Source organism: Mastomys coucha, unplaced genomic scaffold (assembly GCF_008632895.1).
Source record: "Mastomys coucha isolate ucsf_1 unplaced genomic scaffold, UCSF_Mcou_1 pScaffold5, whole genome shotgun sequence".
NCBI classification, from domain to species: domain Eukaryota; kingdom Metazoa; phylum Chordata; class Mammalia; order Rodentia; family Muridae; genus Mastomys; species Mastomys coucha.
Window position 1 is genome coordinate 6,633,364 of NW_022196911.1, and position 13,688 is coordinate 6,647,051.

A 13,688-nucleotide genomic window follows, 5' to 3' on the forward strand; every position below is an offset into this window, starting at 1 on the left:
GGGAGATTACCTGTATCTCCCTCTGGTAAGAATCTAAGCTAGAGTCACCCCCTTAGAATCCCCATATCTTCTCCCATTGCAGGCCTCTAGCTAGTCACCAGAGATACCCGGCCACTCCTGCCAGGACAATTTCTGTTCTCACTCCCAGCCCTCTCCCAACCCCCTCTCCCTAGACATGATCCCTATTTCCACTTCCCTTTACACATCCACTCTTACCCAGCTCCCTCTCCTTATCCTTCTGATGACTATTTTGTTCCCCCTTCAGAGTGAGATTCACACATCCTCCCTTAGGCCCTCCTTCTTACCTAGTTTCTTTTGGTCTGTAGATCGTAGCATGATTATCTTGTACTGTATGGTTAATGTCCACTTACAAGTGCGTACACACTATATGGGTCTTTCTGGCTCTAGGGTACCTTACTCAGGGTGACATTCTCAATTTCATCCATTTGCATACAAAATTCATGATGTCTTTGTTTTGAATAACAGAATAGGATTCCCTTGTGTAGAAATACTACATGTTCTCTATCTATTCTTCAGTTGATCAATATCTAGGTTGTTTCCAGTTCCTGGCTATTAAAAATAAAATAATTATGAATATAGTTGATCAAGTGTACTTGTGGGATGTCATTTGGGTATATGCCCAGGAGTTGTTTAGCTGTGTCTTGAGGTAAAACTTTTCCCAGCTTTCTGAGAAACTGCAAACTTGATTTCCTACTTGGATGCACAAGTTTTCAATGCCACGAGCAACGGAGGAGTGTTCCCTTATTTTCACATCCTCACCAGCATGTGCTGAATGTCACTTGAGGTTTTTTTCTTAGATGTTTTCTTTATTTACAATAGCTCCTTTCCCAGGTTCACCTACAAAAATAAAATAAAATAAAAATAAAACAAACACCTGTTCCTTCCCTCCTCCCCCTGCTCACCATCCCAACCCCTCCTGCTTACTGGCCTTGGCATTTCCCTACACGGGCATAGAACCTTCGCAGGGCCAAGGGCCTCTCCTCCCATTGATGACCGACTTGGCCATCCTCTGCTACATATGCTGCTGGAGTCATGAGTCCCCCCATGTGTACTCTTTGGTTGGAGTTTTAGTCCCTGGGAGCTCTGAGGGTACTAGTTAGTTCATATTGTTGTTCATCCTAAGGGGCTGCAAACTCTTCAGCTCCTTGGGTCCTTTCTCTAGCTCCCTCACTGGAGACCCTTTACTCAATCCAATGGGTGGCTGTGAGCCTCTACTTCTGTATTAGTCATGTACTGTCAGAGCCTCTCAGGAGACAGCTATATCAGGCTCCTGTCATCCAGCACTTGCTGGCATACACAATAGTGTCTAGTTTTGATGACTGAATATGGGAAGGATTCCCAGGTGGAGCAGTCTCTGAATTTTCCTTCCTTTAGTCTCTACTCCAAAGTTAGTCTCTACAACTCCTTCCATGGGTATTTTGTTCCCCCTTTTAAGAATGAATAAAGTATACACACTTTGGTCTTCCTTCTTCAGTTTCTTGTGGTTTGTGGTTTGTACTTTGTATATTCTGATCTTCTGGGCTCATACCCACTTATCAGAGAATGCATACTATGTGTGTCCTTTTGTGATTGGGTTACCTCACTCAAGATGATATTCTCCAGATCCATCCATTTCCCCAAGAATTTCATAAATTTGTTATTTTTAATAGCTGAGTAGTACTCCATTGTGTAGATGTACTACATTTTCTATATCCATTCCTCTGTTGAGAGACATCTGGGTTGTTTCCAGTTTCTGGCTATTATAAATAAGTCTGCTATGAACATAGTGGAGCATGTGTCCTTATTACATGTTGTTGCATCTTCAGGATATATGCCCAGGACTGGTATAGCTGGGTCCTCTGGTAGTACTATGTCCAATTTCCGGAGGAACTGAACATAGTGGAGCACGTGTCCTTACTACATGTTGGAGCATCTTCAGGATATATGCCCAGGACTAGTATAGCTGGGTCCTCTAGTAGTACTATGTCCAATTTCCGGAGGAACCGCCAAACTTGGAGGGTGGTATAGACATTAGTTGAGGGTAAGAATCTGTTTCACTGGCTGTGATGATTTTGAAAAGCATTCATCTCTTCTTCAAAATTGATACAATACTTACAAAAATCAAGCAAAACTCACTCTTTGTTGTTCTCTTGTAAGCCACCTCCCAAGTTAATTGTTTATGTTTCCTTTGGCTGTATAAATAATTTTGAAATATATAAGCTGATTTGAAAACCACAGTATAGTGTAAAAACATCAAATAAACAATCCTATTAATAGGCTGAGATAGGAGAAGCATGATTTCAAGACCATTAGGTAGTACCTAGCAAGACATATCAGGTACAATCAGAACATGTATATGGATTGTACAATATTGGACCTATTTCTCCAATTACCAAATTAGAGAGAACACCAGATGATAGCCAACAAGTTATCCATTCCTCATACTTTTGAATTTTTGTTGTTAGAGGTGGGATTATGTTTGTATGGGTTTGTTGAAAGGTTACTTTCTTGCTTTTTCTAGGGTGTAGTTTTGCTCCTTATGTTGGTGTTTTCCCTCCACTTTCCTTTGTAGGGCTGGATTTCTGGAAAGATATTGTGTAAATTTGGTTTTGTCATGGAATATCTTGTTTTCTCCATCTGTGGTAATTGAGAGTTTTGCTGGGTATAGTAGCCTGGGCTGGCATTTGTGTTCTCTTAGGGTCTGTATGACATCTGCCTAGGATCTTCTAGCTTTCATAGTCTCTGGTGAGAAGTCTGGTATAATTCTGATAGGCCTGCCTTTATATGTTACTTGACCTCTTTCCCTTACTGCTTTTAAAATTCTTTCTTTGTTTAGTGCATTTGGTGTTTTGATTATTATGTGATGGGAGGAATTTCTTTTCTGGTCCAGTCTATTTGGAGTTCTGTAGGCTTCTTGGATGTTCATGAGCATCAATTTCTTTAGGTTAGGGAAGTTTTCTTCTATAATTTTGTTGAAGATATTCACTGGCCCATTACATAGGGAGTCTTCACTCTCTTCTATACCTATTATCCTTAGGCTTGGTCTTCTCATTGTGTCCTGGATTTCCTGGATGTTTTAGGTTAGGAGCTTTTTGCTTTTTGCATTTTCTTTGATTGTTGTGTCAATGTTTTCTATGGTATCTTCTGCCCCTGAGATTCTCTGTTTTATCTCTTGTATTCTGTTAGTGAATCTTTCATCTATGACTCCTGATCTCTTCCCTAGGCTTTCTATCTCCATGGTTGTCTCCTTTTGTGACTTCTTTATTGTTTCTATTTCCATTTTTAGATCCTGGATGGTTTTGTTCATTCCCTTCACCTGTTTGATTGTGTTTTCCTGTAGTTCTTTAAGGGATTTTTGTGTTTCTTCTTTAAGGGCTTCTAGCTGTTTACTTGTGTTCTCCTGTATTTCTTTAAGGGAGTTATTTATGTCTTCTATCATCATCATGAGAAATTATTTTGGATACGTATCTTGCTTTTCCGGTGTGATGGTGCATCTAGGACTTGGTACAGTGGGAGAATGGTGGATTCTGATGATGCCAAGTAATCTTGGTTTGTGTTGTTTATGTTCTTAAGCTTGCCTCCTGCCATCTGATTATCTCTAGTACTGCCTGCCCTGGCTAAATCAGACAGGGACATGTCCTTCCTGTGATCCTGGTTATGTCAGAACTCCTCAGAGTCAAGCTGTCTCTGTGATCCTGTGATCCTGGGCTAATTAGAGCACTTGGGAGTACAGCTTCCTCTGGGAATTATGGGACTTGCTACAGAGTTTTTTGCCCAAGGTCTGCTCAGGGCACCAGCCTAGACAGACTGGAAGGAATCAGTGCCACTGATCTGGTGGAGTTTCTGTGTGCCTGAGTCCCCCTGGTCCCAGTTATTCCTGGTGTTGGGACAGATGTTGTGTCCTATGATCCTATGATCACTTCTGATCCTATGATCCTGGGTATGTTAGAGCACCTGTGAGTGGAGCTTCCTCTGGGTGTTGTGGAACTGGCTGCAGAATTTGCACCCAAGATCTGCATAGGGCACTGGCCCAAGCAGAATGGAGCAGCTAGGTTTTTTAATTTGGATGTTCTTGGCTTTGTGTGTGGTTTTGCTTTTCTGGGTTTCTGCTGTTGTTGTTATTTTTGTTGGGTTTTGGTTTTCTATTTTGTTTATTTTTCATTATTTTAGTTTTCATCTTAGCTTTCTTTCTTCCCTTTATTTCTTTTTTCCTCCCTTTCAGGTAGCGTTTGTACTTTGTTACCTCAAATGAGCTCTTGGAGTGAACAGGAGTTAGAAAGCTCCGAGTACAGCTCCTCAGACAAGGAGAGTTTCCACTCAAAATATGTGGTTTTGGAGACGATCGGCCATGGAGGCCACGCCAAAGTGAAGCTGGCCCATCACCGCCTCACAGGCACCCTTGTGGCTGTCAAAATGATTCACAAGAGGGAGCACTGGTGCCATCCGGTCGTGTCTGAAGTAGAGATACTAATGATGACCAACCACCCCAATATCATCTCTCTTCTTCAAGTCCAAGAGACCGAGAAGAGAATATACCTCATCATGGAGATGTGTGAGGGTAAATCACTTTACCAACATATCCAAGAGGCTGGCCACCTGCAGGAGGCTGAAGCACAGACAATATTCAAACAAATATTAAGTGCTGTGGGCTACTGCCATAATCAGGGTATAGTTCACAGGGACTTAAAACCAGACAACATAATGATAGAAAGGAATGGCAGAGTCAATGTCTTCGACTTTGGTCTCTGCACACAAGTGAGGCCGAAGCAAAAGCTGAGCTCTCCTTGTGGAACTTATGTATTTGGTGCTCCTGAGCTCCACCTCAGCAGACTCTATGATGGCCCCAAGACCGACGTATGGACCCTAGGAGTTGTGTTATATTTTATGATAACTGGAAAGATCCCATTTGATGCTGTCAACATACCACAGCTGCGAAAACAGATTGTATCAGGAAAGTATCCTGTCCCCTCTAGCCTTTCAATAGAGCTCCAGGACCTGCTTAGTCTCTTAATGAGAGTTAACCCCGTATTTAGGTCGACCGTCGCTGAAGTGATGAGGCATCCCTAGTTTGAGGAAGACGCAGAAGGGTTCTCAGATCCTTGTGAGGAACTGATTCCCCCTCAGGCCAGACCATACCATTGTAAAAGCAATGAGATATATTGGGTTCCAGGCCCAAGACATTAAAGATTTGTTACATCAGAGGAAATACAATGAAACGATGGCATCTTGTTGCTTGCTGAAGGGGCAGGCTCTTCAGGAGTGTGACATCTCAACCCGGGCTCAGCCCTTGAATCCATTGATGACCCAATTCCCTTCCCTTGTTGATCGTGCTACTTTCCCTCTGGGACTATGGAGCAGAGAAAGTGAACCCACTTCGCTCGGGTCATCCTCCAATTGTCAAGTGTCTGTCTATGTCCAGAAGGCTAATAAGAGAAAAGAAAAAAGAATCACTTGGCCTGATTTTCTTCTCTGCAGGCCACTCCAGACAACACCAACAATGGGCCGTGCCCACATATTTTCTACCAGTGTCCCCTGCATTTACTCAATGTCCTGCAGGGAAGAGGCTAGCAGCAGCAATGAGAGCAGAGAAGACAACTCCAGAGCCTCAGCAGAGGATAAGCCTGTCCCCAGCAGGGGCCGGCCCAGAGGCATCAAGGGATGGGCCAAAAGGATAAGAAATACCATGAGGAAGCTGTTTTGCTGGATTCTATCAATGAGTAAATCTCACCTAGGGCAGAACAGAGTCTCCTTCCCCACTGATATAAAACACGGGGAGGGCGTCTGGAGAACAAGCATGTGGCACGGCCCAGATACTTTTCAGTATTTGAATGTATCTATTTTACTCATGTCTGTGTCAACTGGCAGATTATACTTATGCATATGTATGTGGTACAATACATGGGGAAGCTAGGTCTAGACACTGTGGGACGATGGTTAAATCAAACCAACCAACAGATCTAGCATCCCAGAAGGTATCTCCCATGTATATCTTGCACAGATATACAGCAGGAGGGTACTGACCATGCTAGGAGGAGGAAATGGGAGAAGGAAGAGGAAGAGATGTTGAGGGAGAAAAGTGTGTTAGTGGTTGGGAACTAGGAGATAGGGGGAAGAGGTTCAGACAGGAAGAGGCAGCTTGGGGAGCAGTGAGGAACCGTGTAACCACAGCTGGAGAGATGCCCTGTGCAGCTGAGGTTCTCAGAATCCCTCTCACATGTGTTGTTGCATTTTAGAAGATCACCAGAAGATGCCGGATGCTATAGTTCCACAGTCACAGTGTTGGAGAGGACCCATGTGTAGACACAGACCAGCAGGAGGGAGCCTTGAGGAAAGCCATCATGTTCCAGGTCCATTATGCATTGCATAGAGCCTCCAGTCCAGTCAGGAGGAAGAAAGCAAATGATGAAATGCCAGGTGGCCAGAGGCCACCTCAAAGGTATCACTATTGAGAGCAGGGGCTGAAAGCCTGTCCAAAGCTGGTAGAGACAGAAGCCCCTCTGCCTACCCAGGGTCACATTAGACCCCTCCTCTCGGTTCACATTCCCACCTCTTAGTAGAAGATGTATGGTTTCTGCATGTCTTTGTCATGACTCTGAGAATAAAAGAGATGTTTGTGAAAGATAAATTAGGAGATTTCCCTGCATCTTCTTTACATAGGAAAATTGGCCCTGTAGTGTTCAAAAGCCCCAGGAAGAATAACTTCACACCCCAAACCACCAAATCATTAAAAGTGCCTTTGAAGGGTCCAAGCTCTCAGATGTCTGAAGGGGGGAAGTGTAGAAGCTGAGTGTGGACTTTGGGTCCTTCTGGACCCAGCAGCATTATCAGAAGGACCAGGGAAAACATTAGGTACCATCAGCTTGACCCACTACTAGAGACAAGCATGGTAACCCTGTGAATCCCTGCAGATGTGGCATGGTAGGATCCCACAGTTGTGAGGACCCACAGGTCTACCCTGACCCACAGGTCAATAATTGTATCATACAAGGTGTTCACTCTCACTGTCGTGACATTTTCCTCTTTAGATCCGCTATGGTCAATCACAGGCAAGTGTCCTTCAATGAACAAGTCAGATCTAGGGAAGAAGGAGGATGTGTGTTGGGAGAGAGAAGAAGAGATGTTCTCTGTGAGAGGACAAGAGCTACTGATACAGACCAGATGTGTTATGCCATAGGGGGATCACCTAAGAATGCCAACCCCAATCCCTATCATACCTGGCAGATTACCAGTGCCTAGAGAACCTCATCTCACAGGCACTGAAGCCGTTCATGTTTTCACCCGTCACTCTGATTCCTGAGCTGTCTTCTCAACATGTTTCCAGTTGTCCTGGTTTAAAGCTCTTGGCTTCTTTATGTCACCAATCTCTTCAGGAAACACACCTCCATAAACTGCATTCTTTACCTCATTTAGATTCAGCCTCAGGATCTCTCAGGGAACAGATGTGTGGCTCATGTGTTTGTGTATGTGTGCGTGCATCGTGAGTGTGTGCATGTGCATGTGCGTGTGTGTGTGCATATGGTGCATATGCATGTCTGTGCATGCATGTGTATATATGCACATGTGTGTTTGTATGTGTGTGTCTGTGCATGCATGTGTGCATGTGTATGTATGTACGCATGTATTGTTTTCAGAATATATTATACTAGGAGTGCCCTCTAGTCTCCCTCCTGTCAGAATCTTCAGTCCTTTCACTCTTGTCAAGTCTCTATCACATCAATTTGTTCCATTAGAATATTGTCCAGTTCTCCAGGATCCTGCATCTCCAAGCATCTCCAAATGCTTCCCAGAAACATATAGCAAAGGTGTCTGAATCATGTGCCATCAGGGACACTCCAGCATTAGCACCATTGCTCCACATTAGATTTCCCTGGCTGTGACTAAATGCTCAAGCTAATCATGTGATAAAGAAAAGTTTCCTTCTGGCTCACTGTTTCTGGGTTCACAGCCCATGGGTGGCTGTTTCCCTGTGTTAGGCCTATGTGGAGGCAGAGCGTCACAGCAGGAAGTACCTGGTAAAAGAAACTGTTTGCTTCAGAGTAACCAGAGCAGGGAAATTAAAAATTGTTTTTATAAATGTGTCCTCTCTTGCCATTAAGCCCTGTGTTCATAAGTTATCTAAGCCACTTCTGAGGTGAGGGATCTCAACATCCATTCCCCTTCCAAATGCCCATCTCTGCTAACTGCTTTGTAAAAGATGGGAAGTTCTCACAACAGGAACTTCTGTAGGATTTGTAAGACCCCTTGTTCCAATATTTCTAAGGCTGTGGTGTGAGGGTCATGAGTTTCCGATCAATGTGGGCTGCACAGTGTGATCCCATGTGAATAAGAAGAAAACATACTTCAAATTCATAATAACTGGCATGTGAAGTGCTTATGCCACCGGGGCTGGATCCCATCAACCACCATGAGCACAATCTCGTCAGCATCACTTCCATTGCCCACAAGAAAAATGAGAGGGTGTGCTTAGGGGAGTGGGCAGTGCCTGTTGTGGATGCTCCTGCTAATACAATATTCTGAGCACCTGCTGTACCCCACACACTGAAACACTAGAATGCCTGGCATAAGTCTGTACTTAAGGACATCTGTTTATAGATGGACAGAGACACAAAGAGGTGGGCAAAGGGCAGATGTTGCTGAAAGGTGAAACAGCAGGCAAGATGCAGACCAAACCAGGTAGTGAACAAGATGTGTGTGGATCCCACCAAAAAGACCAGAGTAATTGGCTACCCACACCACCAGGAATGTCAGAGCAGGCTGCAACTGACCAAACCTTGAGACTTCAATTTCTGACTTAAGTGAGGTCATAGAGGAGATGCTCAGAGCAGGGTCAGGTAGGATGTGGGATTAGGACTGTAGGTGGAACTGGCTGAGACTTGACTTAGGTGGTCACCAGAGATCTGCCACCACCACTAAGTAAGAACTTTATACCAACCAGGGTCAAACACCAGGGGTAGGAATAGTGTGGTAGCCACCTGATGAGACCCCTTAAGAGAAAAAGCAAGAGAAACACCACTTGTGTTCTGAAGAGCTCCCGTTTGTTGTGAACTTAAATCCAGGCCTCAGTGCCAACTAATTGAGGTTTGTATCTCTCAGATGAGAGGACTTTTGAAACTGCTCCATCATTATATTGTACCCTTTGGTGCTCCTGTCTCTCAGCGGCCCTGGCTGTGTGGGTAAAAAGCCCTTTTGGTCTGGTTACTATCTAGTCAAGGTGCTGTGTCCATCCTTCTGTAAGATCTTGAGACACTTCAAAGCAGGACTAAACGCCCTTGTCACTTCCTGGCATCTCACCAACACTAGGTGTAGGAATCAGGGTTTGAAGTTGATTCTTCTGAGGTCTGGTGAGCTGAGGCTGGAGCCTGCAAGACTAAAGCCAATCCCTACACCTGTCCCACCTGTGAGTCTCACCTTTCTCCCACAGAACCAAGCAGGGTGCTAGATGTTACTTCCCTGGATCACACTGAGTCTGGAGTCATTGCTTGGGATAATCATGCCCTGAAAGTGTCCTTGGTAGCCACGTAGCTCAATGAGGAGCATCTGAGTTTGGCCTGCAACTGTGGACCCAGGGAGGGAAGTCATCGAGATGTACTTATCAGCCATCCACCTCTCCCGATGTATGGATGGGCAGGTTAAGAAATAGGTGTGTATAGTCTTTTTCACACTCAGTCACACACAGGCTGACCCATTCCTTCATATTCACACATGGCACGCATGCTTTCAAGCTTATGCACACACACACACACACACACACACACACACACACACACACACCCTGACCCATACATGATAAGCAATTTTCAAGTCAGCTAAGAGCAAGAGTGTTGTGTGTGAGTTTTCTCTGTGATGAAGCTTTCTAGTCTGCTCAGCTGAGGCTCTGAGGGGATGAAGGGCAAGGGAAGGGCTTTCACTAGTCTACCGGTCTCCCCACCCCCACCCACTGGCTTGGTCCAACAGAGGTAGGCCTTAATATGCAGTCTCTCAGAAGCAAGAACCCAGATGAGAACCAGAATTGCTGTGTGAAGGACTTTCCTGATCCTAGAGACAACAATCTGGTAGAGGGAGGCATCCCTTCACTGAGGCAGGCTTGGAAAGTGCCTGGCATTTCAGTCTACATCAGGGGTGCCTGCCAAGGGCTGATCCAGATGCAGGTGAGCCCAGGCTGGACATAGTGAACTGGTATGGGTGTGTGCATTCTGGCTGTGGCTGGGGAAGGGACACTGGCAATCACAAGCATAGCCCATCGTGCTGTCGAGCTGTGTGGAGCCTAGGCATCTCCTGTAGGACAGTCTCTCTCTTTCTGTGTCAGTGTCCTATCCTCCCTGACACCACCTGATGCCACTTCTCCTACTTAGTAAGAACAGTGGGCTTTGCTGATACCCATTCTACAGTTGGTGAAGAGAGCATCTCCTTGTCACCAGCCTCCTGTCACAGATTTCAGAGAACCAGTTAGGGAGGAGGCACAAGAAACAATGTACCCTGATCTTGGATGTTTTATCAAGGATGGTGGCCACCTAGGGCTCAGAGCTCTGCTCTGCAGCTCTCTCACCTTGTGGCCTTAGCATAGCAATTCCCTCAGCTCCCATGTTTTGTTCCCAGGGTGGGGAAGGTGGAGGTGTGAGCAAACATGAGCCTAAGAATCCCAAGTGTGTTCTTGCAGAGTGCAAGCATTGGGGCAGTGCCACAGTGCCTGTGTTCACCAGCAGCTCTGCTCTCACTACCTGCTTCTGCACCATATCTCCAGGGTCACCCACAGCATGTGCAGACCCATTGGAAGCTAAAGCTGTTACCTGTGGAGTCACATCTCTGGCATATCTCTCTATTAAGATCTTTTGTGCATATTTTGATTGCTTCTTATTTATACACCAATTTAAAGAGCACCAACATCCTAAAAGTGCTCAGCACTCTACTAAATAGGATGTCTCTCTATTCAACACAATCCTTCATTTCATAATCTTTGATGAATAAATATTATATTTTTTGATACACTTATTCTCAAGTATTTATTCTACAAGGATTATATTGTTGATTTAATCCTTAGACTTTTTTCTTTATTTGTGCATATAGGCATGTACTTGACCTGTACATTTTTCACAGATCATGTATCGCTGCTGTACTCTATGAGTTTAAATGTTTTCATTTGTATTTATGTTTTTGTATGAATAGAATCATGAGGGCAGTGAGCAATGATGTTCTCCTTTCATGTTGTAAGTGCCTTTTGCTTTATTGTTGTTGTTGATCTTGCTGTTGTTTCTGGACTCATTATATTGGCTTAGAACCTCAGGAGCATGTTAAAGAGAGGTGTTTTAATGAAGATCACTGCTAATGCAGAGGCCACGGAGGGATGCTCTTTACTGGCTTATTCCCTGGGCTTGCTCATCCTGCTTTCTTACAGAACCCAGGACCACTAACTCAGGGATGGCACTACTCATAATGGGCTGGGCCCTCCCCTGTCAGTTACTAATTAAGAAATTCTCCACAAGCTTGCCCACAGCCTGATCCTTTTTTAAATTAATTATTTACATCCCAAATATTGCCCCCAGTCCCACCTCCCAGAGTTCCCTACTTCATCCCTCCTCCCATGTACCTCTCAGAGGATCCCCAAACAGGCATCCTCCTTCTCTGGGGTATCATGTCTCTACAGGATTAGATGCGTCTTCTCCCACTAAGGCCAGACAAGCAGTCAGTCCTCTGCTATCTATGTGCCAGGGGCCTCAGACTAACTCTTTGTTTGGTGGCCTAGTCTCTGGGAGCTCCCAGGGGTCCAAGTTAGTTGTTACTGTTGTTCTTCCTATGGGGTTGCCATCTCCTTCAGTTCCTTCAGTCCTACCCCTCACTCTTCCACACTGGTCCCTGATCTCAGTCCAGTGGCTGGCTGTAAGTATCTGCATCTGTATCAGTAAGTTGCTGGTTAAGCCTTTCAGAGGACAGCCATGCTAGGCTCCTGTCTGCAAGTACAACATGGGATCAGTAATGGTGTCAAGGTTTGGTGCCTGTCCATGGGATGGATCCCAAGTTGGGTTAGTCACCGGTCGGCCATTCCTTCAGTCTCTGCTCCATTTTTATCCATGCATTTCTTTTAGACAAACACAATTCTGGGTCCAAAACTTTGAAGGTGAGTTGGTGTCCCCATTCCTCCACTGTCTCCCCCCACAGCAGGTCCTGTCTAACTACTAGTGGTGGTCTGTTCAGGTTCCATCTCCCCACTGTTAAACATTTTGGCTAAGGTCACCCCCATTGAGTCCTGGGAGCCCCTCACATTCCAGGGCTCGCACCCCCACACTCCCACCACAGCTGCATATTTCCATTCATTCTCCTGGCCTTCTGGGCTTTTCTCCTGTCTCTCCTCTTATATGATTCTGCCTTCCTTACCCCACCCTCTCCTTCTCAAGTGCCTATCTCCTCCCTGCCTCCTGTGTGATTATTTAGTAAAAATATGGAATACTTTGTGAATTTGCTTGTCATTCTTGCCCAGGGGCCCTGTTAATCTTCTCTGTGTTGCTCCATTTTAGTATATGTGCTGCTGAAGCAAGTACCGCATCCTGATTTTTTTAATATATTTTCTTATTTATTTATTTTTATTTGATATTTTCTTCATTCACATATCATATGATATCACCTTTCCCAGTTCCCCCTCCAAAACAAAAACAAAAACAAAAACAAAAAAACAAAAAAAACAACAACAAGAACAAATCCCTGTCCCCTCCCATCTACCCCTGCTCATCACACCACCCTCTCCTGCTTACTGGCCCTGGCATTCCCCTACACTGGGGCACAGAACCTTTACAGGACCAAGGGCCTCTCCTCCCACTGATGGCCAACTTGGCCATTCTCTACTATACATATGATACTGAGCAATTGTGCCAACCATGTGTACTCTTTGGTTGATGTTTTTTGGTCTCTGAGAGCTCTGAGGGTACTAGTTAGTTCATATTCTTGTTCATCCTAAGGGCCTGCAAACTCTTCAGCTCCATTGGTCCTTTCTCTAGCTCCTTCACTGGGAACCCTGTACTCAGTTCAATGGATGGCTGTGAGCCTCTACTTCTGTATTAGTCAGGTACTGTTAGAGCCTCTCAGGAGACAGCTATATCAGGCTGGAGTGCCCGTCCTTCAGTCTCTGCTCCATAGTTACTCTCTGCAACTCCTTCCGTGGGTATTTTGTTCCCCCTTTTAAGACGGAATGAAGTGTCCACATTTTGGTCTTCCTTCTTCTTGAGTTTCTTGTGGTTTGTGGATTGTACTTCATGTATTCCGAACTTCTGCGCTAATAACCACTTATCAGAGAGTGCATACCATGTGTGTTCTTTTGTGATTGGGTTACCTCACTCAGAATGATATGCTCCAGATCCATCCATTTCTCTAAGAATTTCATAAATTTTTGTTTTTAATAGCTGAGTAGTACTCCATTGTGTAGATGTATCACAATTTCTGTATCCATTCCTCTGTTGAGGGACATCTGGGTTGTTTCCAGTTTCTGGCTATTATAAATAAGGCTGTTATCAACATGGTGGAGCATATGTCCTTATTACATGTTGGAGCATCTTCTGGATATATGCCCAGGAGTGGTATAGCCGGGTCCTCCAGTAGTACTATGCCCAATTTCTGGAAGAACCGCCAAACTGCTTTCCAGAGTGGTTGTACCAGTTTGTAATCCCACCAGCAATGAAGGAGTGTTCCTCTTTCTCCACAAC

General features: G+C 44.8%; 1 protein-coding gene and 1 non-coding gene across 2 annotated transcripts in view; one reads left to right on the forward strand and one right to left on the reverse strand.

Annotated features, from left to right (window-relative positions):
- Nucleotides 1–6,625, forward strand: part of LOC116079189 (sperm motility kinase 2B-like) — a 145,153-nt gene extending 138,528 nt beyond the window's left edge. Inside the window, 2 exon segments of the mRNA XM_031355027.1 lie at nucleotides 4,223–5,115; nucleotides 5,117–6,625. Coding sequence (XP_031210887.1) covers nucleotides 4,223–5,115; nucleotides 5,117–5,911 — 1,688 coding nt within the window. The 3' untranslated portion in view covers nucleotides 5,912–6,625.
- Nucleotides 6,626–12,427: 5,802 nt separating this feature from the next.
- LOC116079355 lies at nucleotides 12,428–12,533 on the reverse strand. Its single transcript, XR_004113924.1, has one exon. It is a non-coding gene; the product is annotated as a U6 spliceosomal RNA (small nuclear RNA).
- Between the last annotated feature and the right edge of the window lie 1,155 nt (nucleotides 12,534–13,688).